The 26,899-nt window shown below is 35.7% G+C and overlaps 3 protein-coding genes across 3 annotated transcripts; 1 reads left to right on the top strand and 2 right to left on the bottom strand.

Moving 5' to 3' along the window:
- Positions 1–5,216: 5,216 nt before the first annotated feature.
- Positions 5,217–7,912, bottom strand: LOC142162157 (uncharacterized). The gene is made up of 8 exons (XM_075218478.1): positions 7,837–7,912; positions 7,483–7,539; positions 7,265–7,414; positions 7,005–7,222; positions 6,602–6,861; positions 6,297–6,442; positions 5,997–6,115; positions 5,217–5,888 (listed from the first exon to the last, which is right to left on the bottom strand). Exons 1-8 carry the CDS (start codon positions 7,910–7,912, stop codon positions 5,217–5,219), a joined length of 1,698 nt encoding a protein of 565 aa, XP_075074579.1.
- Positions 7,913–9,197: 1,285 nt separating this feature from the next.
- On the top strand, positions 9,198–11,235 carry LOC107781249 (short-chain dehydrogenase reductase 3b-like). Its single transcript, XM_016601928.2, has 2 exons — positions 9,198–9,300; positions 10,358–11,235. Exons 1-2 carry the CDS (start codon positions 9,284–9,286, stop codon positions 11,124–11,126), a joined length of 786 nt encoding a protein of 261 aa, XP_016457414.1. The 5' UTR covers positions 9,198–9,283; the 3' UTR covers positions 11,127–11,235.
- Positions 11,236–11,959: 724 nt separating this feature from the next.
- On the bottom strand, positions 11,960–19,856 carry LOC107781246 (serine/threonine-protein phosphatase PP2A-5 catalytic subunit). The gene is given in 11 exon segments (NM_001325311.1): positions 11,960–12,420; positions 12,586–12,693; positions 12,779–12,868; positions 12,977–13,168; positions 14,196–14,262; positions 15,339–15,379; positions 16,206–16,277; positions 17,053–17,124; positions 18,374–18,457; positions 18,872–18,928; positions 19,646–19,856. Coding segments are annotated over 11 exon segments (945 nt in total). The 5' UTR covers positions 19,742–19,856; the 3' UTR covers positions 11,960–12,354.
- Positions 19,857–26,899: the final 7,043 nt, after the last annotated feature.

The raw sequence follows: 26,899 nt of genomic DNA, 5'->3' as shown, positions 1-26,899 counted from the left end.
CCTTGTTTTGTTTGTCAAGTGAAAAGGAACTCACACACACAAGATTGAACTCGAAAGAAGATGATGACGACAGGTAAGGGTCTGTTCGTTTTGGTCTTGAGAACGAGGAAGAGGCCCGGCGTCGATGGGGAAGGTCGTTTGGTTCCCGGAGAAACAGAACGGAGGGGGGAATCTGTTGATGTTTGTGGTTGGTTCTTTGAGAGGATGGGGTGTGAGGAAGGAGATGGAAAACCAGGGTGGGGTGCTTGAAGAAGACGACGCGGGGGGGGGGGGGGGGGGGTCGCCTGCGCAGCTTCTGCGTATTTTGCTTTCAGCTTCTTCCTTCTTCTTATTATCCGCCTATTTCGTTCTTATTATTTATATATAGTTTAGGTTTTTTTTGGTAGGGTTTTTAGGTTAAGGGGTATGGGCCTAGGGATTGTGGGCTAGGTCCAAAATTAGGCCTAAAAGCGGGTTGCTCGAGCCCAAGTTCTATCCTTTCCCCGCGAACAAGACTAAAAATACGATCTCAATTATTAATTAGTACTACTATTCAAATAATTATTAAAATAAAACTAATCATTAAAATAAATCTATTTTTGGTATTTTCAAATATCATATTAAAATAAAAATACGATACCTTTTTTGTATATTTTTTGGATTAAAAATGACTACAAAACCTTAATGAACCTATTTTTTGTAAATTTTGTTTTCTTGTAATAAAATAGAGTAAAAGAGTCAAAATTACTTAAAATATTTATATTATGCCTAAATTAAATATTTACGCGCTAAAATATGAAAAATCTTGGGGAGGGTCAAAAATCACATGTCTACACCCCTGACAGGAATTCATTGTCAAATCTAAAAAAGAAGTCCTCGGAGAGCTTCCGAGAGTATGCTGTCAAATGGCGCAAACAAGCGGCCAGGGTCAAGCCTCCTATGGACGAAACAAAGATGGTCAGTGTCTTCCTTCAAGCCCAAGAGGCTGATTATTATCAAAACATGATGTCTACGATGGGTAAGTCATTTTCTGAAGCCATTAAAATCGGTGAAATGGTTGAAAATGGGTTGAAAACAGGGCGAATCTTGAGTCAGACTGCTATAAGGGCTACCTCCCAAGCAATCCAAGGTGGGTCTGGAGGAGTATCAAACCAAAAGAAGAAGGAAGAAGCAGCAATGGCAATTTCAATTGCAAGACAACCCCGTCCACCTAGACCTCATTTCTCTGAAAGAACCCCACAACATTAATATCCCCACCAAGATGTGGCTTATGCTATGGTTCCTCAGCCATACACAGTGATGAATGCCCCACCCTACGTTACGCCACAATAACAATTTAATCAAAACCGAGCTCCATTTCCCAGAATCAACCTCCTCACCAAGCTCACTATAATCCTCGACCTCCATAGAACAACTTTCGTGCCCAGGAACCACTCAAGATACCAAACTTCATACCCATCAGTGAGTCTTATTCCAGCCTTTTCCCCAAACTTGTTCAGATGGGTTTGTTGCAGACTGTACCCTAAACCAGGTAGAACCCAGTGTCGCCTGCTTACAGAGCTGGTACTCGATGTGCCTACCATTCAGGGGCAGAAGTGTCACGCCCCAACCTCAGGAGGCGCGACCGGCGCTCAATCGAGTGAGCCCAACTGAGCAAGTCTTATCAAACACTACTCATCCAACTCAATATGAATAAGGAAACCATGCTTTTATTTATTTAGACGAGGAAAGATAGTACATTCAGCATCTTTGTTCATTTTATATCACAACATTAAATCATAGTTAAGTATCCAAGATTCCATACAATTATAGTTTAAAAGAAAGCAAGAGTACAAGGTTACAACATGGTTCATTGACCTACCCAATACCCGTACATAACCCACACAAACGTCTATGGAGCCTCTAATGATATAAAAGATAGTGATAACCATGCCGGCAACAAGGCCCTGGCTATACCTCAAAATGGATGTCCATAACAAAAGGTGTACAACATGACCCCTTGAAGGAGGAAGGGGCTTACCAAGATTTTGATAAAAGGATGTTTGCTACACACGATCGGCAGTACCTGCTATAGAGCCACCTACATTCATTTAAAATGTAGCGCCCCCGGCAAAAGGGACGTTAGTACCATGGAATAGTACTAGTATGTATAACTAAACATCATCCGGTTAGAAAGAACAACCATTCAAGAGTAAAGAGGAAATAGTAAAGGCAACAAAGTTTCAAATAAGCACCATGCCAACAATATAAGAGGTTCACATGATTTTCACATTTCATAACTCATGTGTCACATTGTTCCCATATCTAACATTTACCTTGTCGCTTAAAGTCATAGGCATATACAAAAGCAATTTAAGTCATAAGCATAGAAGGAAATTCATCAAGTTTGGCATGTTAGTTCTAAAGTAACCTTTAGTTAGGCATTTAGCACATAAATCATGTTCTCCACACATCTTCCATTTACAAGAATAGCACATTAAACACATAAAGAAGTACTTACCACATATATTTTTACAACATCAATTCACTTAACATAACAAGCATTGCATCAGTCACGTTTCGAACTTACAACACTTACACGGGCACCATGGAAGCTCAATTTCTAAGAGGAGGGGATTTTAGCCATACATACCTCAATAAAGCTTTCCCCTAATTCTTATAAAATTCCGGGACCCTTAGCACTTCAATCTATTGTATAAAAATTACAATTGAACCAAGAATTAGAGACGAGAGTAAGATTCTAGCTTGTTTGAGCATATTATCAAACACAAAAAGGCGCATTATGATCTTAGGTCCCTTGTGTAAGTGATTTCTTCAATGTTATACTCCAATTATTATCCTTTTAGTTCTCATCTTCCCCATACCCCATTGTCCCTTATGCATGCAAGACTATTATCCCTCTTACCCAAGAACTCAATTGTTAATCACCTATTTTTAAATAGAATCCCAAAATTACAGATTATGGAACAAGTTCTTACCTTTTAAGGTGAAGACCTAGCAACTTTCTTGACAATCTTCAAAATTTTGGGGTAAGAGTTGGGTGGGGATTAGATGAAGGTCACCCCTTCTCTCTCTAGAACTCCTCTTCTCACTCTATTTTCAGTAAAAATGACATAGAGAAGATTGGATGGGGTGTTTTAATGGAATAGGGTCGGGTCTTAAAAATTAGAAAATAGGAGCCCCGAGTCAGATCTGTTGCGGCCCGCATAATGGACAGCAAATCTGCTCCCCAAAACCTGAACACATTATCTGGGTATGTGGTAGAGATGCAGTTCGCATACCCGTTCTGCGGCCGCATAATGCACCGCAGAACTGCCCCTTACAAAATTCCAAGGGAATTACGCGACGACTATGCGGTCCGCATATCGGTTATGCGATCGCATAATTGACCTCAAATTTGACCAACACACTGACTCACTTTGCGGCGACTATGTGGTTCGTATACCTGATATGCGACCGCATTCTCGACCGCAGAATTGCACTTTTTTGGAAAATATTATTTTTTGACTTTTTAGCGCATAGATCAGTCCAAAAGGGTCTGAACACATGTTCCTAACTTAGCACCACGAGATTCGGGTTTTTGAGCAGAAATCTTCACGGAGCCTTACAAGAAGGGCATGATACAGATGACTATTGGACCCTGAAGAGGGCTGTGGAAAATCTGATAGAACAAAAGAGAATAGTGTTGAAGGACGAAGACGTTCCTAATGTAACCAACAATCCATTATCGACTCACAACAACAAGCTGGTTATTGGAATGATTTGTGAAGATAGAGAGTTTGAACCAGCTTTAAAAGCCATCATTGCCATAGTCGATGTGGAAAAGAAGCCAAAAGCTGTCGTGAAACAAGACAAGGGGGAGAAGAAGAGCAAACCTACCCCTTAGAATACAGAAAAGAAAGTGGGAATTAAGATCGGGGCATCGCCCTCAAAAGATGTCCTTCTCTATGTTCCACGAGGCCACAAGATAGAACAAATGTCATTGAGCCCTCCTAGAAGGTTTGAGCTAAACAAGGGAGCAGAAATGTATGTGCCCAAAGGGACCTACGTGGTGCGGGGGCCAATAATTCCACCAAGGCTGAATGAGCCCGTGGTTATTGTCCGCGCACCGCAAAGGCCCATGACAGATCCCACTGCCGTTCCATGGAACTACAACAAATCGGTAGTAACTTACAAAGGTAAAGAGATCTTAGGAGAAGATAAGGAAAATAACCCGGCTGAAAAGTACCTCAATCTGGAGGAAGTGAATAATGCCACAAAGAAACGTTTCCCACCCAAGAAGCCAGTGAGTGCTGAAGAAGCAGAAGAGTTTTTTCGGAAAATGAAAATGGCAGACTACGAGATAATTGACCAACTTCGGAAGTCTCCTGCCCAAGTCTCTTTGTTGTCTTTGCTAATGAATTCAACTGAACATCAAAAAGTGTTGATCAAAACTCTCAACGAAGCATATGTACCCATTGAAACCACTGTAGAACAGTTAGCGAGGATGGCGGAAAGGTTTTTTGTAGTCAATCACATCTCTTTTAGAAGTTGCAGGGTTGAATGAAAAAGGAGGATGTGAGATCAGTGGAATAGACATTAGAGCAAACAAAGTCCTGTAGGTGGGAGGGTTATTTAGTAACTCTTGTAGATATCCTAATGACTGGTGTAGGAGTGGGTGTAATGGGCAAACCAGTGTTTGTGGGAGAAAGAGAATCAGAAGAGTGAGGTGATGGTAAGGAAGAGGGTTGAGGTGAGTGAAGTCTGGTGGGACTAGGTGATGAAGGTAGAGTAGGTTCAAAGGAAGATGTGGGTGGTGAAAAATCACTGGTGGTTGCGTCTACAGGGGAAGCGGTAGAAAATATCTGATCTGGGATGGAAATATCTGAGTGAGGTGAGGAAGTTGAAGCAAAAGGATAGATGTTTTCATGAAAATGAACATCTCTACACACAAAATTCTTTTAGTATCTAAGTCCAACACTTTATATCCCTTTTGACCTAAAGGATATCCTATAAAGACACAACTCTTTGCCCTTGGCTCAAATTTGTTTCTACCACTAGGCAAGGTAGAAACATAACAAAGACATCCAAAAAACCTTAATGAATCATAGGAATGATATTTTTATTGAACAGAATAGAGTAAGGTGTTTTTCCTTGAAGAACCTTGGAAGGCAGCATGTTTATTAGGTGTGTTGCAGTTAATAGACACTCTCCCCAATATATGATAGGTACCTTTGATTGAAAAAGTAAAGCTATTGCTATTCTAATAAGTGTCTATGTTTTCTCTCAACGATGCCATTCTGTTGAGGTGTTGATACACAAGAAGTCTGGTGTATTTTCCCTTGAGAACTGAGAAAGGCTGCTTGTTGTGATCCCTTGCCTAATTCAAATGCATTATCTGTTCTCAATTTATGTACCTTAACTGCAAATTGTTTTTCAACCATTGATAAAAAATTCTTTAAGATTGTAAAAGCATTACTCTTAGTGCTTAACAAGAATATCCAAGTCCTCCTGCTAAAATCATCCACACTGGTTAAAAAATACTTAAAACCATTATAGGTAGGTTCCTTATAAGGGCCCCATGTATCCACGTGAATTAATTCAAATGCTCTTTTGGATTTGTTTTGACTCAAAGAAAAAGGAATCCTAGTTTGCCTAGCTTTAGGACAAATATCACATAAGCAATCAGAATTGGAAGATAATGAAACAAAACTAAGATTCTTCATTGATGAGAAAGGCATATGCCCCAATCTAACATGCCAAAGGTTTACATCTGTAACCATATTAGCAAAAAATGGTAAGATAACTAAAATTTGGTTGAAAACATTGTGAAATGAAGGTGAAATAGTTTTCTCCTTAAGACTAGGCTTCAACAGGTAGAGTCCCTCATTTGTATCACCAAAAACTCGAGGCCTCTTCATTAAAGGGGCCTGCAATAGACATTGAGTAGGGGTGAATAAAACTATGCATTGAACTGAACAAAAAATCTATTGTACATGAAGAACCTTTTCTAGAATGAAATTGGGAGAGATGGGTACTTTCCCTGTATGTGTAACTGTCACTTTAAATGAATTAGGCAGATTTATGTGTAAAGGTGTAGGAAGAGGATCTAAAGAGATAAAAGCATTTGAATCAAAATACATATGTTCTGAAGCCCCTGAAATTCGTATTGAAAACAGAAAAACAACTTCCAGTATATTTGTGAATAGTACTAGCTACTGCACTTGCATTTATCTCTGAACTGTTGCCTCCATCTGAAACTTTTACTTGTCTGATCATCTAAATCAGTTGTGAGAATTGATCCTTAGAGAGGTGTTGATTTAGGACTTCATTATAACTGCTTGTTGCATCATCTGTTTGATCCCATGTAAGCACCTCATTGCTCCTAATCTGGTTTTGATTTCCTTTGGCATTTGTGAATTCAAAGTCCTCAGGAAATCCAATAATCATGTAACAATCTGCAACTGTGTGTCCTATCTTTTTGCTATGAGTGTAAGGTACATTAGGGTCGAACCTTTGTTTCTTTGGTTTTGAAGTTGTTTTTCTTTGTGATTGTTTTTCAAATCTCTACATATTGTTTCCTGATTTCTGGAATTGCATAGGGTTTCCTCCCTTTTGAGACTGCTAATTCTGCCCTGTGTACCTTTGCATTTGCTTGTTATTTCTTAGTGCATAACTTGCCTGATTTCCCACCCTGAAGGATGAAGAATCAGAAGAAATGAGAGGATTCATATAGACTTCTCTCTGACTCTCATCCTGTAATACTAGAGAATAAGCATGGTCTATACTAGGCAAAGGATTCAACATTAAAATATTTCCCCTAGCTTGACCATAAACATCACAAGCCCATGAGAAACTGTATAAGTCTCTCATCATCCAAGGATTTTTCATGCTTTTGTTTCCCTGAACATACACAAGCACAAACACATTTCACATCACAAAGTAGAGAATCCAGCTCATCCCATAAACGTTTGAGTTTTGTAAAGTAACTTGCTATGTCATTTGTTCCTTGAACTAGAGAAGATAGTTCCTTATGCAAGTGGTACAATTTTGCTCCATTTGATTTTCCAAATCTGTGTTCTAGACTGATCCAAAAATTCTCTTGCAGATTTGGAGTAGATAACACTGTCTCCAATGTCCTTGGAAAGTGAATTCAACAGCCAAGAAGTGACCATATCGTTGCACCTGGTCCATGGCTGGTATTCCTTGGTTGTGATGGCAGGAGCAACACAGGTTCCATCAAAAAATCCCAGTTTATTCTTCGCTGAAAGTGCAATTAGAACAGACCTTTTCTAACTTTGAAAGCCTTTTCCATCAAAGACTGCATTCATCAAGCTCATTCCTAGAGCATCTGATGAATGCAAGAAATAAGGGTGATTTGGATCGAAGTTAGCTCCATTGCTGGAAGCAGTTTGAGGGAGAGTGACACCTGTTGTATCACCCATAGTGAATGAAACTGTGATGAACAGAAAATTGAAGAAGAATGAAGATTAATTCAGAAACGAGCTATGTGTGCTCTGATACCATGAAGGATTGTAAATATGAGAATAGATCTGTGAAATTTTCTGTATATCTCATTATCTGCAGTAACAGTGTATTTACAAGTATTTGTGTAAAGAAAGAAAAAGAAAAAATAAGAAAACTAGAAAATTATTTATACAACTGTCCACTCCTTATTTGCTATGTAGTAACCAATTAACAGAATAATATTCTCCTCTATATATTTACACGGTTCACATGTGTGGGGATTTAATGTGGAATCCAAAGTTGTGCAACCGTACATTTCCTTATCTGGACGATGCTTATTTAATCCATCTAGATTTGATCAAGGGGCAGGATTAAGCCATGTGTCAATGTTGAAGATGGGCTAGACTTAACCTAAAGTGTTATGTCTCTCATTCTCTTCTTCCTTATGAGAGTGAATAGCCGTCATTGACATCTTCTTTTCCACCATTGATACCTTCTTCTCAACAGAATATAAATGGGGTGACAGAAATATTTGGATGGTAGTGTCCAAAATATTGATTAACGAGAGACAGTAAAAGAAAGTTCATGAATTCAAGAAAAAAATTACATTTAACGAATTTAACCTTTGACGAGCTTTATCTCCCTCGAGTTTTTGTTTCTCCTCCCTCCCTAGCCCTCTCTTTTTTCAACATCATAAAAGTTCTTAAAGCAATTTCTTTTAAACAAGCAGTTAATTATACTGTTGGTCTTAGAAGCATGTCACGATAATTTTCTTTGTTAGGCATAACTATTTCAATTTGAAGAAAATATTTGGTATGATATTTCTCTTTAAAAAGTTGATATTGCCTGCCAACTTTAAATAATGTGTATGCAGACTTTCATGCCTCTTAAATGTCCCTCCGAGTTTATTAAACGTCAGTTTTGAGGAAGCCTGAGTATTTAATACTCCATCCATTTTAATTTGTTTGAATCTTTTCACAGCACGAGAGTTAACTTAATTAATTTTCGGTGTGAATTCACATAAAAAAAAAAAAATTAAAATAAAATTTACATATTTTGAAAAGTACTATAGATTGCAATAGCTTAAAAATTATTTGCAAAAATTATGATAAAAGAAAACCTTATTTAACTCCCCAAAAAATAAAGATTCATTCCTTTTGAAACGGAGGGAGTATACGGTATTATTGAATGTAAGAGTGATTATGCATTCTGGTTGAAGAGAGCAATTATATTGCATGCCTACCAAGTGTTTTTTGCATTCTGGTTTATATTGCATGTCTACCAAGTGTTAATCATATATGTGCATACTTAATTTCATGCCTCTTAAATGCCCATTACCCGCCCTACGTTAGTTTTGAGGAAGCAACAAAATTAAATGGAGAACTTAATTCCCCCCAAAAAAGAAAAGAAAAAAGCACTGAATACAACAGTTCAATTCGGCTGCCGAATTAATATATACTTCCTCCGGTCCAAAATAAGTGATTTTCTTTTGCTGTTTTCACACATATTAAGAAATTCACCTTTTAACATTAATTAGTAATGAAATTGACCATATTAACATTTATTGTCTCTTCACATAAACACTTCTAACACATACTCTAACATTAATTACTCCAAGAGCAATGTGGGAAAAAAAATAATTAATTCATTCTTGAAATCTGGAAAAATCACTTATTTTGGACAACAAGAAAAAAGCCAAAAAATCACTTATTTTGGACTGAAGGGAGTAAGTATTTGTGGATGCACGGGAGAAGTTATTGTCCTGTAGCTGGAGGGGAGCCTCAGCCAGCAGACAACTCTATAAAAACCAAGTAATGTAACCAGTTGTTGCAACAAGGAAGTTCCTCTTGTACTCGCAATGGCAAATAAGCTCAGGTAATTATATACTACTATTATTTAAATGGTGCTAATAGGCCTTTTAATTTCTTGTCTCTTGCTCATTTGAATTACCTAGCTGTCTCAATCTAGGGGTGTACAGATCGAATCGGAAAACCGCACCAAACGGAAAAGTTAAACTAAATCGATTAAAAAACCTGACTAGATTTGGTTTGATTTAGTTTGGTATTGAGTAAAAAAAAAAAAAAAGAACCAAACCGACATATAAATATATAATTTTTATATATACTTTTAAGATTTTATATAGAAGTTTCTTTAAAAAATATCTAGAAATATTTGGGATTATCTTGCGGGATATAATATTTAATAGTATATGAAGTGCTCCATATTTATTAACCTTAAATAATGGGTTGTATGATCATTTTCTCATTAAGTGTTACTGAAATGCGTCAAATCTCTTTGTTCTTCCATATTCATATCATATGTTAAGATCTATTAAATTGTTATATCTTTTTCGAATGTGAAGTGATTATTATTATTTAGGTATCGTATCGATTTTTATGTTTAATTATTAAATTTGGTTAACCATGAAAGTGTACATCAACGAAACATTATTGTTAGACGACTAAAAAGAATAACTATTATGTGTTACTAAGAAAATTTTCTCATAATAATATTTTAATAGATAATATGCTTGTCAATTTTTTATATTTTTACTAAACATATATTTACTTATCAAAAAGTGAATAAAGTAAGATTGAAATAATATTTAAGTAACAAAAAACCCGAAAAATCCGAAAAATCCAACAAAACCAAATCAATCCAAACTGATATAGTTGGTTTGGTTTGATTTTGATAAAAGGGGAATCAACCCGGTCCATGTACACCCCTACTCAAATCTGTTTCCTTTATGGTTTCACTATCAGCAGGACGTCTCTAACGTACATGTCTACTCCATTTTACTTTATACATGCATTTGGAAAAGATGCAAATTATTTAGCTCGGTACAAATTTGAAGTGTAAAATGTGCATGCATCATAAAACTAAAACTTAATTACTAGTACTAATATTTGGTTTACTCATTTTATTGCACTAGGTTGGAGGGTAAAGTGGCTGTAATTACTGGTGCAGCAAGTGGCATTGGAGAAGCAACTGCAAGATTGTTTGTGGAACATGGGGCTCGAGTGGTAATTGCGGACATTCAAGACGAACTTGGTCTCCAAGTAGTGGCGTCCATTGGAACAGACATGGCCAGCTACTGCCACTGCGACGTCACTGACGAGAAACAAGTCGAGGAAACTGTCGCCTACGCTGTTGAAAAATACGGCACTCTCGACATCATGTTTAGCAATGTCGGAACACTGAACTTCTGCAGTGTTCTCGACATGGATGTGACGGCATTTGAGAAGACAATGGCCGTCAATGTGCGAGGTACCGCATTAGCCGTCAAGCATGCAGCTAGAGTCATGGTTGCTAAACAAGTTAAGGGATCCATCATATGCAACGCGAGCATTGAGGCTATTCTTGCTGGGGCAGCCTCGTTGGCTTACGTAGCGTCGAAGCACGCAGTCGTAGGCATTGTGAAAGCGGCGGCGCGTGAGCTAGGGCTACACGGGATCAGGGTGAACGGCGTATCCCCTTATGGCATTGCGACGCCACTCGTATGCAAAGCCTACGGGTGCGATGATGCCGGTTCGTTGGAAGCTGGAATATCTGGAAATGCTCACTTGAAAGGTGTTACGTTGAGCACAGAGCATATCGCACAAGCAGCACTTTTCTTGGCGTCAGATGAATCAGCTTACATTAGCGGTCATAATTTGGCTGTCGATGGCGGCCTCAGTTCTATGTTGAAGCTGAATTACTAAATCCTCTCATTAGTGTAAAATGTCATCTTATTAATAAAATAACTGCTAGCAACTTGCAGCATAGCAAGTTTGGTTTGTCTATCCCGTCAAATAGGCGTCGTTCTTCATGTTCTGATTTGGTTCAGTTTTTATTAAAAGAAATCATAACTCTTTCATTTACCTAATAACGTTCTTACATTCATAGATATACTTTCACCTTTAACCAATATTAACAATTTAAAAGAATGAAAAAATAAGTCGTAACTTCTTTTTATATAGGATGCAAAACAAGTCATGACTATTATAGGGCAATTTGCATATAGGATGCAAAACTTGTAATGACTATTGGGCAATTTGCACAAATAGGATCTTTTAGTGCCTGTTTAATTCCAAAAAGTGATTCTAAATTCTGGCAACTATTTTTCCAAAACTTTTTTTAACGGATCAAAAGATAAAGGGTGGGTCTAAAAGGTTCATGCAGCGTAATTTCTCTTCATGACTATTCCACTAGTACCTACCGCATATAAATGGTCGCACCACTAAGATTTTGAATATTCTCAATCAACAACCAGACTGCCGTTCAGTGTCTGAAATTCAAACCACTAATTAAATAACTTCTAAAGTAACAAAACATGCTCCATACTCTACATAACTTATTGATCAATGTCAATGATTTCAGATTGCGTACTCAATGAATATGGCAAACCATACCAATAAACCCCCCCAACTATTATGGAAGACCATGTCTACATCACATCAACTGAATTTGCATCCTCCAGATAAACTCCACAACTAAAACATCTAAATGGTCTAACTACATCAAGTGTTGATCATCACAAAGAAAAGAAACCAACTTCACAAGGATCGGCTGCATTAACAAGGTAAAAGTTACACTGTAAAGTGGATTTTTAACTTTACACAACATACTTCCTTGCAACAACATATGAAAACTTTGAGAGAAATATCACACTAAGACTGAAGATCAGAACATGAATGGAACAACCGAAAAGAAGTCTCCATGAAATGATACAATACAGCTTGCTGCACTTTCCCACTCTAATAATTCCTAACATAGGTTAGAATATGACTTAAACCAAGGGGACCTGGTCTAGCGTTTTACAAGCTTCTTGGTCCATGGATTACCTCCCAAGAGTAGCTAGCTTTGCCATAATTATGCTCATATCTCGACAGCAGATGGAAAATATAGCAAAACAAGCTATTGGGAGACAACAGAAATAGTTGACCATTTTTATAAGAAGTAATCAGGGGTTCTTCGTGTTACATCCGGTTCTCCCCTTCTTGGAGCTGGATCAAACTGCAATGACATGGTTTGTAATAATATGACCACATTAGACCTTACATTTCACAGTTACATTCAAAAATTGCAGCGAGATGTCAGTAGATTTATTTCTGGGAATATAAGGCTCAAAGTTAGATTATCCGGCAAGGCATTTCTCAAAGGAGAAAGACGGATAAGCACCTGGATAAACGTGTGCCCTCTGCAGTCGTCAACCTCCAAAATAGAGGCCATGTTTCCACATCGATAACAATAATTTGGTGCACTAAAAATAGTGACAACCTTTTGTTCCTGTGGCAGATGTTACAATCTCAAGGGACTTTTCAAAGGAATGGTATCTTAAGATGCATAAAAAGGATTAAGTAATTAAAGTTACATGGCTCCAGTTATATCCCTCCATGACCAGCTGATGAGCTCGAGCTATCAGCTTTAGATTGTTGGTTTGGTGAAATTGCTCGGAGATGTCCTGTATTACAGGCAGGTGCAGCATTTATTTGTTTGCGAGATGAAAATCTGAAAAAATCAGAAGAATGGAGGATGGAAATAAGAACCCTCAAGTATACAGTAAAAATACCTGCCCAAAAGTGTATCCAGCACCGCGGGGTGACATCCCCCAGCCACAACGATCATCTGGGTCTGACCACAAAAGATCACACATGGCCCCTTCATGGGGAACTTCTTGGACACGGTCAAAACTTCTTACATTATCAAGGGTTTCAATAGATGGAGATAATCCTCCATGCAAACAAAAAATTTCGGATTCAACCTAGAATTTGACATTGGTAACATGAGTAAACGAAAGGGAATTCTTCCACTTACAAGAGACATTTATCATGGTAAATGTCCAAGTGCAGTCATAAATATATCAAATGAGTCATCAACAGGCAGTTGTATCTTCCAAAACCACAGAAGCCAATCTGAAGCAACTGCACTTGCCGGATAGAATGTAGGAAAACTTGGTACAGATGATTAATCTACAGCGAAGTATTCAACCTAACCAAGGCTTCTGATATTGGTATGCAGATGTTAAGCTAACAAGAAGGCATTTTCCAATATTGATTCTAAGAATTCATGCCCTTAATAAATCATCCTCTGCTATTCTTTCCTAAAGAAATGAGGAAATTCTAACTTGCATTAAATTCCTATGAAATTAATGTGAAACACAAAGCAGAAGCACCCTGTTTAAGGTTTATTTCCGTCCTGCAAATAGTGGAACCTCTTAAATGAAGACATTCCGCCTCGTAATAGAGATTTGGATAAACAGTGTCGTAAGAAGAGAAAGAAGGAATGCTCCCCCCCCCCCCCACATATCCCAATTTTCTAGATTGTCTGGCTTGAAAAGTCTAGGTTTTGGGCTGCAACTGCCTAGCATTATCTGGTCTAAGTTGGTACGATAATTTTCTATTGCTTTCCATGAAGCTCTCTGTTTTATTTGTTTGGCCTTTTGAAGTTACTGATGAATGTATGAGTAACAAAAGTGAAGCAGCTCATTAAGCAGGAGAACATGAAGCAGTGCCTGATAGCTTCCAGAAACAAACAAGAAACTAACACTTTATACTACAGGAATTAAGGAACATCTTTAAGCAGCTACTGTGTGGATTTAATAGTTTTAGGAAAAGTTAATAAAACAATGTAAAAAGCTTAAACTATGAGCTCGGATACAAGGTAATGTTATAGCAGGGTACACATTGCTGTTAAGATAAGATGGTCTAAAAGACTGTAAAGATTAATCAAGAGTGATGATTGTCTTTCTTTATTTTTGGATAAAGTATCAAGAGTGATGATTAACTAACCAATGCTGTCAAAGGGAAATAATCAAATAGATCAGTAAATGTTTTCCAGACATTAGCATTGCCGTACCTGTCAAGAAAATAAAATGCTTTACATATCAGTATCAGATGTATACAAGAGGAAGAGAATACACAAATGACCACACCATCAACCAGAGCCACAGAAATCAGCTCTATATCTAAGCATAAGCTCTCATATCTGTGTGCAGGCAAAATATATGAAGTTAGCTAAAATTAAATCAGAATAAATCCTAACAGATAAAAAAGTATTAAACAGGTATAAAAGAGCAAGGATAAAAAAGTCAAACAACACAATCTTTCTCGCCCCCGGAAAGCAATTTTTAAGACCTGCCTCCTTATGGGCATTAATTCCATTCCCCACTCCACACCCCCAAATATCATGAAAGGGTAACAATTATAAAAACCTTCCACATATAAATTTAGCACACAAGAATGAACTTTTTTTTTAATTCCAAGTTCTTATTACCACTTGTAGATACAAAAGTTACAGTTTGAAAGGAGGGTATAGCCTGGCCTCCTTATAAAAGCTAAGAATTTGACGCAGCAAATTCATAAAAAAAGAATGAACAATTAAATGAACTAGTGAGGATATTGTAACAATAAGCATTAAAATACAGAGGAATAAACTGGAAGCCGCTCCTAACTTTAGGAGCTGTATTTAGCTTGCGGCTTTATCAAATAGGCTTATGAGTACTCAATCAGCATTTGACAAATATATAATATTTCTTAATGCATAAAAACTGTTATAAGAGAAAAATCAATGTATGAGACATAATGCAACAGCAAACACTAAACTTGGTATATGGTAAAGAAGCTTTGTTACGAGTCATGAACTCTTTTTTTAACTTATTATCTTAAATATTACTGTTTCAGATTTTGTCTTCCCCTTTTTCCCAATAGGTGCTTTTAGTTTCCAGATTTTTCTCTCGGCGAAAAATTCTATATATAGATGTCCTGTGCTCAACAAATTAAGAGAAGTGTAGAACACCAGACCTTTACATGGTCTGGTGTTCACATGCTTATCTTTGGAATGAAATCAGCTAAGTTTTACCAAATTAAGCAACATTAACAGCAAGATAGAATTTACTTGGGACTGGATATAGCACCATAGTCTAAAGAACTCACTTCCGCAAGCACTCATCATAGAACCCATAGACTTGTGTGATCTGCATTAAGGATGTAACATTCAGCAAATGTCATTCAGCAAAAGATTGGCTTAATTTAAAAGAGCACGAGTAAAAAGTTCCTCGCTAAATTTTCACTACATCCTCAGTCAACAGAAAGCTATCACATCTTCCCATCAGTTTGCCAGTGACCAAGTACTCCTTGAAAATGGAGGAAATTGACACCAAAATGTGATCCAAAAACAGGTAAACTGGGGCCAGAGTTAGCAAATAAAACTTTGAAAATCAAGGTAAATGAAAGCTCAGAAATGTTGGGCTAGGGTTGGAACTCAAGCAATCAATCAACTACGCCTCAATCCCAAATCAAGGTTGGAAGTCAAAGCACCTAGCAGAAATTCTACCAGAAAATTTTGCTAGAAGATATTCATTGGATACAGATATATGGAGTGTAACAAAGATCTTGTGAGAATAGCTTTAACCAGGTGCTACACAAAAAAATCACTTGTCAAAGTCAACATCCTGTACATGGCCATTCCTGTCCACAGCCATCAACCCACAATCCCAAGGAAGGGAGAACTAATATAAAAAGATTGGAGCAAAGAGGGGAAAAAGAAAATCACAACAAAAATGGAATGAATGAGAAGATCTATTATAAAAGATCATGAGGAAACCATCATGCACCAGTATTAAATAGAATGAAAGATGAACCTATATGTAAGACTGTAAGATAAACTATTCAATAAACTAATTCTAACCAGAAACCTGCTTCAACTCCAATGAAAAGGATGATTAAACCAGAAAGCAAAATGAAACAATTGGCCCAACAATATTAAAAGCAAGAGATCTCGAAAAATAATTTCATTGATACCTGTCGGCTTTCATGATTTCCTCTGAGAATTGTTAATCGCTGAGGATAACGTACTTTCAAAGCTACCAATAGCTGTAAAATCAAGTTTACATAAACTCTTCAGCTACTCAGATTTTAAGCCAAAAGTTATTCAGACAAATGCAGGTCATGACCTAATAAATCAGACACTATTATAGACAATGAAAAAGTGGAAAGCCCTCGTATGTTTTAAGAGACAAAATCAAGAAGACGTATAGGTCACGAGTTCGAGCCATAGAAGCAGCCATTAATGCTTGCATTAGGGTAGGTTGTCTACATCACACCTCTTGGGTGTGTCCCTTCCTCGTACCCTGCATGAACGCGGGATGCCTTGTACACCGGGCTAGCCTTTTAAAACTGAGAAGACATAGAACAATGATATGACATATTCCACATCCAATTTTAGTCAGCATCCCTTGACCAGCATTGAGATAATGGAAGTTCTGATAGATGATCACATTGAAGGGAGCTAGGGATTATTCAGTATAGTAGTAATTGAAATGAGTGAAGACAAGATAGTTTGTTTTGAACTTTAACTAAAAGAAGGAAAAAAGCATGTGAAGGTATTTTTCTGTTTTTGTTTTTTAATTTTTACTGTCTGCTTACTATACCCTACATGAGTACTCAACAACTGGTCAAAAACTTATGTAAAGGAAAATCTCAACATTACATGATTCCGGCAGAATCCTTTACCATCACCAATTCAAATTTATGAATACAGTAGTCTCCCCATATATATTTATATGGAGAAACTATTACTACATTTGGAATCTCACGTGAAATTATATGTAACAAATGCAGCAGATTAAGACATTCTTTAAATACTTACGGTAACAGTTTCGACTGAATAATATCCACGGTCGACGTAATCACCCATAAACAGATAATTTGTATCTGGACACTGCCAATAAGAAAATTAAACTGAAATAAGAACATGATCAGACACGTAATAAATGCATTAGACATAATAAAGGTATCATGAAAATTACATGGATAAAATCCCTCTATGAGAATGATGACTATGTTCAGAAACTAGTCAATGGAAAGTCACAAGTTTTTATTTTACCTAGTTAGCTTTATATATCCATGGAGAGAGAGAAAAAGACAAAACCTTTCTTTTCCTCTTGGGCCCACATTAATTATTTCAACAAAGGTGAAGCTTATCATATATTTCTGTCTACTTATTTCCACTCAACCAAACAAATGAAAGAAAAAAACTTTCCCTCACATCCCCCCCCCCCTTTACTTTTTTCTTTTAATAGCGGTGGTATTCAGACTAGCTTGTGCCCACCTGTTACCTCGCACCAATAAACCCACCAAGGTTTAGGCAGATGGGAACTCAATTGGGAATCCCACTCTTCTTTGCTTTGCTTTTTCTAACTTCCCTTAGTTTTCAAAGAATACAAACCCAATTATGCAATAAGTGCCTAAAGTTTGACACCGTTTGGATGGGTGATTTTTCACATGTACTTGCCTTCTTATTTTCCAATTATTTCTTCAATTAGGAAAAGGAGAGAGAATAAGATTCTCTAAACTCATCCTGAAGGATCTTATAATCTAGTTATCCACGACTATTTCTGTCTCCATAATAAAAGAAAACAAATGACGGTACGTCTCTGTAATTTCCCATGCATAAATGCAGTGGCCAGCAAAGTCAAGCCACTAATAAGTACAGATGGGCTTGAAATGAAATTGTTACAGTAATCAAACAGCACGTGTTGCTATTGCAAGCTAGATTCGTACTAGAAAGGTAAACCTATAAATGCCTAATATCCATCACGTGTTTATTATCATATCATAGAAGAAAATCTCATGGTACAAACATAAGAAGACAGCCATTTAACAATGCAAACACAGATGTTGTAATACTGTAAATTAACCACCTGCCACCTCTAATTTAACAGTGTTTGGTAAGAGAGATTTCTATTCTTAAGATGAACTAATTGCATCTTGACACTCAAATTAGTTTTTCCCTTTCTGTGCGCAAGCTGACCCGGACACCACGATTATATAAAAAAAAATTAGACATATAATCTTTTCCTTTTTGTTCCTACATTTTTTTCTTATACCTACATAAATAAATGCCTTTATCCGCCATCCACAGAAAATAGTGATAAAGGTGTCTACACCAAGAAGAAATTAGCAATTACCTGTCCACCAATCCTAAAAAGCTCGGCGAGATCATGGAATTGTCCGTGGATATCACCACATATAGTCACAGGGCTTTTTACTGGCTGCAAAACAAAAAATAAGAACAAATCAAAATCAGGCCAAAGAGTAAATACATAATCTCATGAAATCGGAAGACATACATTTATAGGTAATATAAGCTGATCAGTGCATCATACAGATACGCGGTAAGAATGCTCTTATCACAAGGGGAAGAATAACTAGTCATCACCGAGATCTTGAAATAAAAGAAGGCAAAAAGGAGAAAAGCGAGCAAAAAGCGTGGGACTTTTTATAACTGGCAAATGACAAAAAAGTGCATCTATTTTTACAGAACTGTAACTGCCATTTAACCAAAACAGATATACCTTTTCAAGAAGACGGGGAAAAGAGTAGTGAGAAGAGCCTACATCTTGGTAGTAATTTTTGAACACACAGTACAAGCAACAGAAAATTTTTGAGCATGTAAAAGTTTATACCTGAACATTACTTTCTTCCATTAGTATCTCTTTGGCCTTCTCGCATAATGCTCTAACCTAAATCAGAGCACATAAGAGATTAGCTGTGAATACCCTTTTCATTCTGCTAACATACACTAACACCGGATAGAAAATAAAGAAACAATGCATGAAACATCATATTCAAAGAAATAATTTGCAATCAATTGAGCTTCATGGTCAGTCTAATATCACGAGCTTATTACAGAAACTCCACACTGGAATAACTGCAACTCCAGGAAAGAGAATATTAGAATATAGCAAGCAGAACTATGGCAACTTGAGAAACCAAACAACAGTCACTAGTGGACTAAATCAACAAAAAAACTTGAAATTTCTACCCTTTATGAAACACTTCAGACAGTGCTTTGCCAAACATCAAAGGAATAAACAACTATTACTCAAATGTAATAAAAATTATTACATTGCCAAAAAAACAGAACATATATATCATTTTTACAGAAAAGAATTTGCTTCCTTTACAAACTCAATTCAGAATTTGCCAAAAAGGATGATTTTTAAAAAAAATATTTAACATTAAATGACTCACAACAAGTTCAGAGTTCAATGAGTATATAAAGACATCTAAGAATCCAATCTATATTCTGAAGTATCAGCAAATACGTTATATTAATCTTGTATAGATAATATTGATCCAAGAAAAGATATTTTCTAAAAAACAAATATAAAAAAAAATATCATCTCAGATCCAGAAATGAAAAAATGTGTAAATAAAGAAAAGAAAGAAGTAAATACATCAGGCTCAGAGAGAGGCTTGCACTGCATTAACTGAGAAATCTGCTCATCCAGATTACCCTGTATGCTCGCTGCTACCAGATCCGAAGAACTCATTTTCTACAACTCAAAATTTCAACTACAAGAATTAAGAACCTTTTTTCCAATATATTTCTTGAATAAATTTTGTGAATATTTTTTCCACAACCCACAAAAGCCCTTTAGTTTTCTTTCTTTCTTTTCCTTGTGGGAAAGAAGAAGAAGAAGAAGAAGAAGAAGAAGAAGAAGAAGAAGAAGAAGAAAAGAAGAGAAATGAAAGAGAAAGCCCTCGAAATTTGTCGATCTACTCTTTATCGACTTTATGAAATTTTGATTTATTTATTTGAAATTTTCGATCTGCTACGTACCGAGTCCTAGAGATTATAAAAAAGAAAGAGGAAACAAACAAAATGGGAACAGCGATTTTGAAAAGAAATGAATAATGGAGCAAGGAAAGGAAAAACAACAGACTATTTGAGGTGGAAAGGAGCTTGAAGAAAAAAGGTTTTATGATTATTCAATTATTTAGTATTTATTTCGCTCGATTATTATTATGTTAGAAAATTAATGAAGTAAATTTCTTTTAGAGTGCATGTGCGGCCTAGTTTTCAAATTTGTTTATTTTGAAAAAACGATTATTGTTAAATGAAATTTCAGAAGAATTTTTTTTAGATATTAGCCGGTTGTGTTTGATCAAAATATTCGAGAAGCACATTTATTAACAATGTAAAAATAATTTTGTTAGGCTAATTCTATATACTATATTAAAAGCACGAACGCCCTTAACGAAATGTCGTTCGACCTTAACGAAATGTCGTTCGCCTTTTTTATCCCTTTCAAATAGCGTTAATATTGGACAAAATCGACATTTAAAATTGTTTCCTAATATTTAGAAATTTTAGATCAACTAAATTTTGTGCTTTAAATTCTTCCTTATTTGAATTAGGTAAGAAATCCTAATATTTAGGACATTAAAATCAATTGAAAAATAAATTGTTTAAAAAAAAGGAAAGGAAAAACTATCAACAACCCAATATCAGTGGTACGTGCGTTTAAAAATTGTTACTAATTTATGTGGTTTTCCTTATATAGACCAACTTAATGTTACTTATGCTATTACGAGGAGGAAAAATATAAAATGCCACAAAGTTAAATGATGGAAACCATTGTAGACATGAACAAGACTTTTCAACTAAATATGAGAGAGTGATTAATTATTAATATTAATTTGTATAATTTATCTCATACTATAATATTAATTACACCTCAATTTTCTTGAAATTAAACTCAATAACAACAACAACAACAATCCAGTGTAATCCCACAAGTGGGGTCTGGGGAGGGTAATATGTACGCAGACCTTACCTCTACCCGAGGGGCAGAGAGGCTGTTTCCAGGAGACCCTCGGCTCAAAGAGGCAACAAGAGACACTATATTAGTACTATCAATAGACTCATAATAAAACAACATAAAATACCATTAAATCCATAACATAACATAAATACCATAAAAATAAAGTAACAGCAATATAAGAGATATAGGAAATACGAGAAAGATGTAAGGTATTAATACACAACAGATAAAGCTCATCATCAGTAGTTGATCAATAGCATCTTAAGACTAACTCCTAACTGGCTAGTCTCACTCTAGTACGCTGTAAAAAAGACATCACAATTTCCCTAACCTACAACATTAATGCTCGATCTCCACAATTCCCTGTTTAGGGTCATGTCCCCAGTAACCTTAATTTCAACAAGTAACTATAAAAACATAAAAGAGAGAGGTGTTGGGCTGTTGGCAATAGTTAAAAAAAGTAAAAATTGGGATAGCCACTATTTAAAGTGGTATTTATTTTTTATCCAGCATTTTTAATGCTGAGCAAAAATAGTCACTAGCTTATTAAAATTAATATGCAAGGACGTTGTTACCCTCTCCTTCCCAAACGAAAATATAGTGGTATCACAGACATAGGAGTTTTGAGGGTTAATTTCTATGGACGGGTTCTTAAAAATGGTTGCTTCTCTTAAATGAAACTGGTTTATAAAGTGGCCCCAATTTCAGTTCTCTAAAAGCGTAGGATTCTCTCTTTTACTTTTACCTACTAAACTCCTTGTCAATGGATCTGAACCATTTGAGCAAAGGTTCAAATATCAATACCTACATAAGTCATACTAGTACAAGTTTTTAAATATCTTAGTTATGTTTGTTTCTGTGATCAAATAGGAAAAAACTAAAAAGAGAATGTTGATAGCTCAAAAGTGTATATCCAGGATATTTTCCAGTTCTCACCGGCCTCCTACTTGACGTGGAACCTGTCTGTGGTGCTTCTCGTATGTATTCCTCCATAGTTGCCAGAAAGGAAGCAAGAGGCTACAAAATTACCATTAAAGAAGCAAATAAAGAAAACAACTTGATTCAAAAAGATTGTGTAATTTGACATCAATCTTATATGTAAATTGCAATTATTATTATTATTTATTTATTTTGTGAAAAGATACAAATAATGTTTGATTTTCTGCTACGTTATGGATCCTGAACTTACAGTTACAAGTTCAAAAGTTAAGGACACATGGTCCTGAATTTCGAGTTTCAAGTTCAAAAGTTAAGGACACTTGGTCCTGAACTTAAAATTACAAGTTCAAAAGTTAAGGACACTTGGTCCTGAACTTACAGTTACAAGTTCAAAAGTTAAGAACAATAGGTCCTGAAGTCCTGAACTTAGACTAACAAGCTCAAAAGTTAAGGACAATAGGTCCTGATCTTAGGCTAAGAAACCCAAAAGTTAAGTACAATTGGTCATGAACTTACAGTTACAAGTTCAAAAATTAAGGACAATAGGTCCTGAAGTCCTGAGCTTAGATTAACAAGCTCAAAAGTTAAAGACATTAAGTCCTGAACTTAGGCTAAGAAGCCCAAAAGTTAAGGACAATAGGTCCTGAACTTAGACTAACAAGCTCAAAAGTTAAGGACACTTGGTCCTGAACTTACGGTTACAAGTTCAAAAGTCCTGAAGTCCTGAACTTAGAGTTCCAAGTTTAAAAGTTAAGGACATGTAGTCCTGAAGTCCTGAAATTAAGTTCAAAAGTTAAGGACATGAGCAGAAGGGTATTTTCATCCGGACAATTAAAATTTATTAAAGCAGTGGCTAAAGACTAAAGACATTTTAAATAGTGACTTAAAAGTAAATACATGTGTTATTAGTGGCTAAACGTGCACTTCCCCCTTAAAAAACACGAATAACTTTGCAAATACAAATATCCAAACTTAAATATTAGATTGATTTATTATTCTTGAAAAATATAATTCTAAATAAAATTATAACTATAGTCAAATATTTAAAACATGTAATGAGTTAATATATTAATTTCAATCAACAAAAATTAAATCATTTCTTTTAATAAGAATTAATATTAAAAATTTGAATTAACAAATTAAAAACATAAATCCCATTCAATTTCTTTCCAAACTCATCATATAAGTAAACCCTTTTTTTCCGTTGACAAAACTTTTAGATACAAAAATTAGATTGTTTTTATAGGAATAGCATTTGCGGTGGAATGAATAAAAATTAATGCAAAATCGATTATAATATAGTAATAAGCATCAACTGCAAAATTCTGTAATACTCTTGAATAAATTTATACATATAATTTCATACATGGAAAGTTAAAAACAAAAAGAGTAGATTAATTAAAATGTAGCGGTTGAATTTACTTTTTGTGATAGTAATTTATTTTTTTAATATGTTGAAAATAATTCTTATGGTGTTTTTTATATATTAAAGAAATAGAACAAATTACATTTTGCTCGTGAGAAAAAAAGAAGGCATCTTCTGTCAATTGAATGAGATGATTAAGAACTTATATGGGATAGACTTTTTTTTGAGTTAGCTAAATAGGATCAACAATTATTATTTTTAGAAACTTATAATTTTTAACTTTACCTCTTATTTTTGATAACTTAAACCATAATAATATAAAATTTATATAATTCTTCAAAATATTATATTTCTTGAGGTGGGATAACACGCGCAACGCGCGTATTCTAAGACTAGTCTTTTTAAAAGAAGTGATTTTGAGCGGCAAATTAAAAAAACAAGTAAAGATCCACTTTAAAATCATTATTACTTAAATAGATTTGAAGTATTTATTACGAGAAACTTTAACTAATTTAAATTTCGTTTACTTCAATTGTAAATCTAAAATTATAAAATAGAGAGATGGAGTATGTTTACGGGACCTTTATCATAAATTTTGTGTTATTGATATTGCATGATATTAGTGTTTGTTCATACTATGAAGATAACTGGTAAATATAAATTTTGGCAAGTGTATCTTTGACAATATGAATAAAGATTTAGAACAACTTTTGTTTTTATTTTATAAAAGTTCGCTTTTTCATAAATAAAATAACTTTCTTTAACCACTCCAAAGTACTAACCCTCCCCCCATTATAAATTGTCCAAGCAGGGGCAAATCCGAGATTTAAATATTATAGATTTGAGTTTTTGACCCCTCCCCCCCCCCCCCAATAAATTGTCCAAGCAGGGGCAAATCCGAGATTTAAGTATTATAGATTTGAGTACTCTACTCAGCTTATTTGATTTACCAAGTTCAGAATCTATTATTTAATTTATTAATTTAGTGAATTTTTAAAATACATATACTGTTCGAATGAAAGCTAAATTATAGAGTAAAATCGCCGCAGGCAATAGCCAAGAAGTCTCCAAAATAAGCACTTCTTTTTAAAAATTTTAAAAAAAATAGGCACTTTTAGTTTAGTAGAAGCTTGACCAAACAAATTATTTATCTACGGGAAAAAAAAAGTAATATTCTGGACTATTCTGATTTTCAAGAACTTGCAATGTTGCAATAGATCTCATAAGTTTCTTGAAAGCTACAGATATGATCAAAAGTTTAGTGACATTTGTTGGCAAACAAATGGGTTCAGTCACTTTCTTTTGTATTGAGAAAAATTGAGTTTACGTATTAAAGTGGTGTAAAGATGATGCGTCATGACACATAAACTAATCAAAGAGTTACAACTGGAAAAGAGGCACGAGTTGCAACAAATACGAGCAGAGGCAAAGGAAGAGGCACGAGCAGTTATCCAAAAGACTCAACGCTCATACTTATTTAAGTCCAAGAATCAAGGGGAATGAATCTGACACTACATGGGAGTACAAATACAGTATTTAATGAGACTTAAATACTAAAAACGTTAGAGAATATGTATTAAATACAATGATTATGTAACGTAGCATTTAATGTCTTTAATTGTCCATAATGGCCTTATTATGACAAAGGCAAAACACATATCTCCAAAATAGCTATAAAAGGGAGAGAACGGATCAATTGTAGGGACACGAAATACTATCTGAATATACCGATTTACTTGCTTTTCTTCTAATTGCCTTATTGCTAGACAAATTACTTTCTTTCATACATTCTTTTGATTATCAGTAACCCGAGTTCTTCTAAATTAAAGCTTTAACCGAAATCCCATTTTTTTGGTTAAACAAATTGGTTCCGTTACCGGGAATATGATAATCTATCCTCTTTTAGCTTAACTTTCCTTGTTGCATCAACCATGTCGAACAACAATGACAACATTCAAGGAAACCAAGGAAACCAACAACTTCAGGGAAATCCAAAGGGTAATCAAACCCCGGTCCCTTCTCCACGAGGCTCTCCTCGGCGGTCTCATGAAGGCTCTCATGATGGATCTCATACAAATGGAAACACTCAATTTGAAAATGTTGAAGCTATCGATGAAGCTTTGCAGAAACTAATTGATGCACATGTCAATAAAGCTCTTGAGGCTTTTGCTAGCCAGTTACCTGCTGCACCACCCACACCCACTTCAAATAACAACACTTTGGAGAACCCTCGTTCTGGGCTTGTTAATTCAGGTAGTGGTGGAACCCCCAACGAATCACAGAAGGGAGAACCAGGTAACTTAGTCAATTCTGATTTACAAAATTTAGTACTAACATTGCAGAAACAGCTCAAGGAGAAAAGTGACCGCATAGAGCAAATACCCGGGGTGCCGTCCGTAATCAAAGGGATAGATACGAATAAATATTCGCAACAACTCTGGAAGCCAAGTGCTGCTCCCCTCCCAATTCCAAATAAATTCAAAATAACTGATATTCCAAAATACGATGGAACAACAGACCCACGAGACCACGTGGCTACATTCATAACAGGCGTAAGAGGCAACGACTTGACCAAGCAGGAGATTGAATCAGTATTAGTCAAAAAATTCGGGAAACACTCACCAAGGGTGCATTAACGTGGTATTCTCTTTTACCCGAAAATTCAATAAATTCTTTTGTTGAGCTTGCAGATTCTTTCATTAAAGCTCACTCGGGAGCTCAAATAGTCAAAAAAAGAATGGAAAATATTTTCAAGATCAAGCAAGGAGACTCAGAATTGCTTAGGGAGTTCGTGGATAGATTCCAACGTGAAAGAATGATATTACCACGTGTACCTGATAATTGGGCAGCTATAGCTTTCACAAGTAATTTGAATGAAAAGAGTTTAGAAGCTACGAGGCGACTCAAGGAAAGTCTTCGTGAATTCCCATCTACAACATGGAATGACGTTTACAACAGGTATAACACGAAGCTAAGGATAGAAGAAGATATTGTTCCACGATTCCAAAAGGAAGAAAAAGTAAATTCGAGATGGGCGGAAACCGAAAAAGGTCCGGTAAAAATAGGTACGAGCCATACATGGGACCTGCGGGAAAAGATTCACGGTCAAAACAGGATAATCAAAGGTATGATCACATATCAAGGAATAGAAAGTCAGGCTCTTTATCAAGGTTTAGGAATGATCAAAACACCCATGAGTCACGAGATGATGATAGAAATTTGAAGGCGAGATTTGGCAGTTACAATTTCAATGTGAGCACTTCCGAGCTCGTAGCTGTTTTGAGAAGCATGGGTGACAAGGTACGGTGGCTAAAATAGATGAGATCGAATCCAAACAGGCACAACCCTGATCATTGGTGTGAGTTTCATAATGATCACGGGCATAAAATAGCATACTGTAGATTTTTACAAAGTGAAGTTGATCATTTATTAAAACAAGGGTATCTCACCGAGTTATTCAGTGAGAAAGGTAAGCAAGCTTACATGAAGATAGGCAGGAACCCCCTAAACCACCTTCTCCCAAAAGAATCGTCAACGTTATAAATGGGGGTGAAGACATCAATGACGTAACGTACACT

Source organism: Nicotiana tabacum, chromosome 7, assembly GCF_000715075.1.
Source record: "Nicotiana tabacum cultivar K326 chromosome 7, ASM71507v2, whole genome shotgun sequence".
In the NCBI taxonomy this organism is placed as follows: Eukaryota; Viridiplantae; Streptophyta; class Magnoliopsida; order Solanales; family Solanaceae; genus Nicotiana; species Nicotiana tabacum.
The sequence above is the reverse complement of the archived record's forward strand: the minus strand, read 5'-3'. Positions and strand labels throughout refer to the sequence as shown.

Coding starts and splice junctions, on each gene's coding strand:
- LOC142162157 (XM_075218478.1), bottom strand. CDS start 7,912: ATGGTGGAAAAGAAGATGTCAATGACGGCTATTCACTCTCATAAGGAA. Junction 6,443..6,601: donor AATAACAAGCAAATGCAAAG/GTACACAGGGCA, acceptor TTACACTCATAG/CAAAAAGATAGGACACACAG. Junction 6,116..6,296: donor AACAGATGATGCAACAAGCA/GTTATAATGAAG, acceptor TACGAATTTCAG/GGGCTTCAGAACATATGTAT.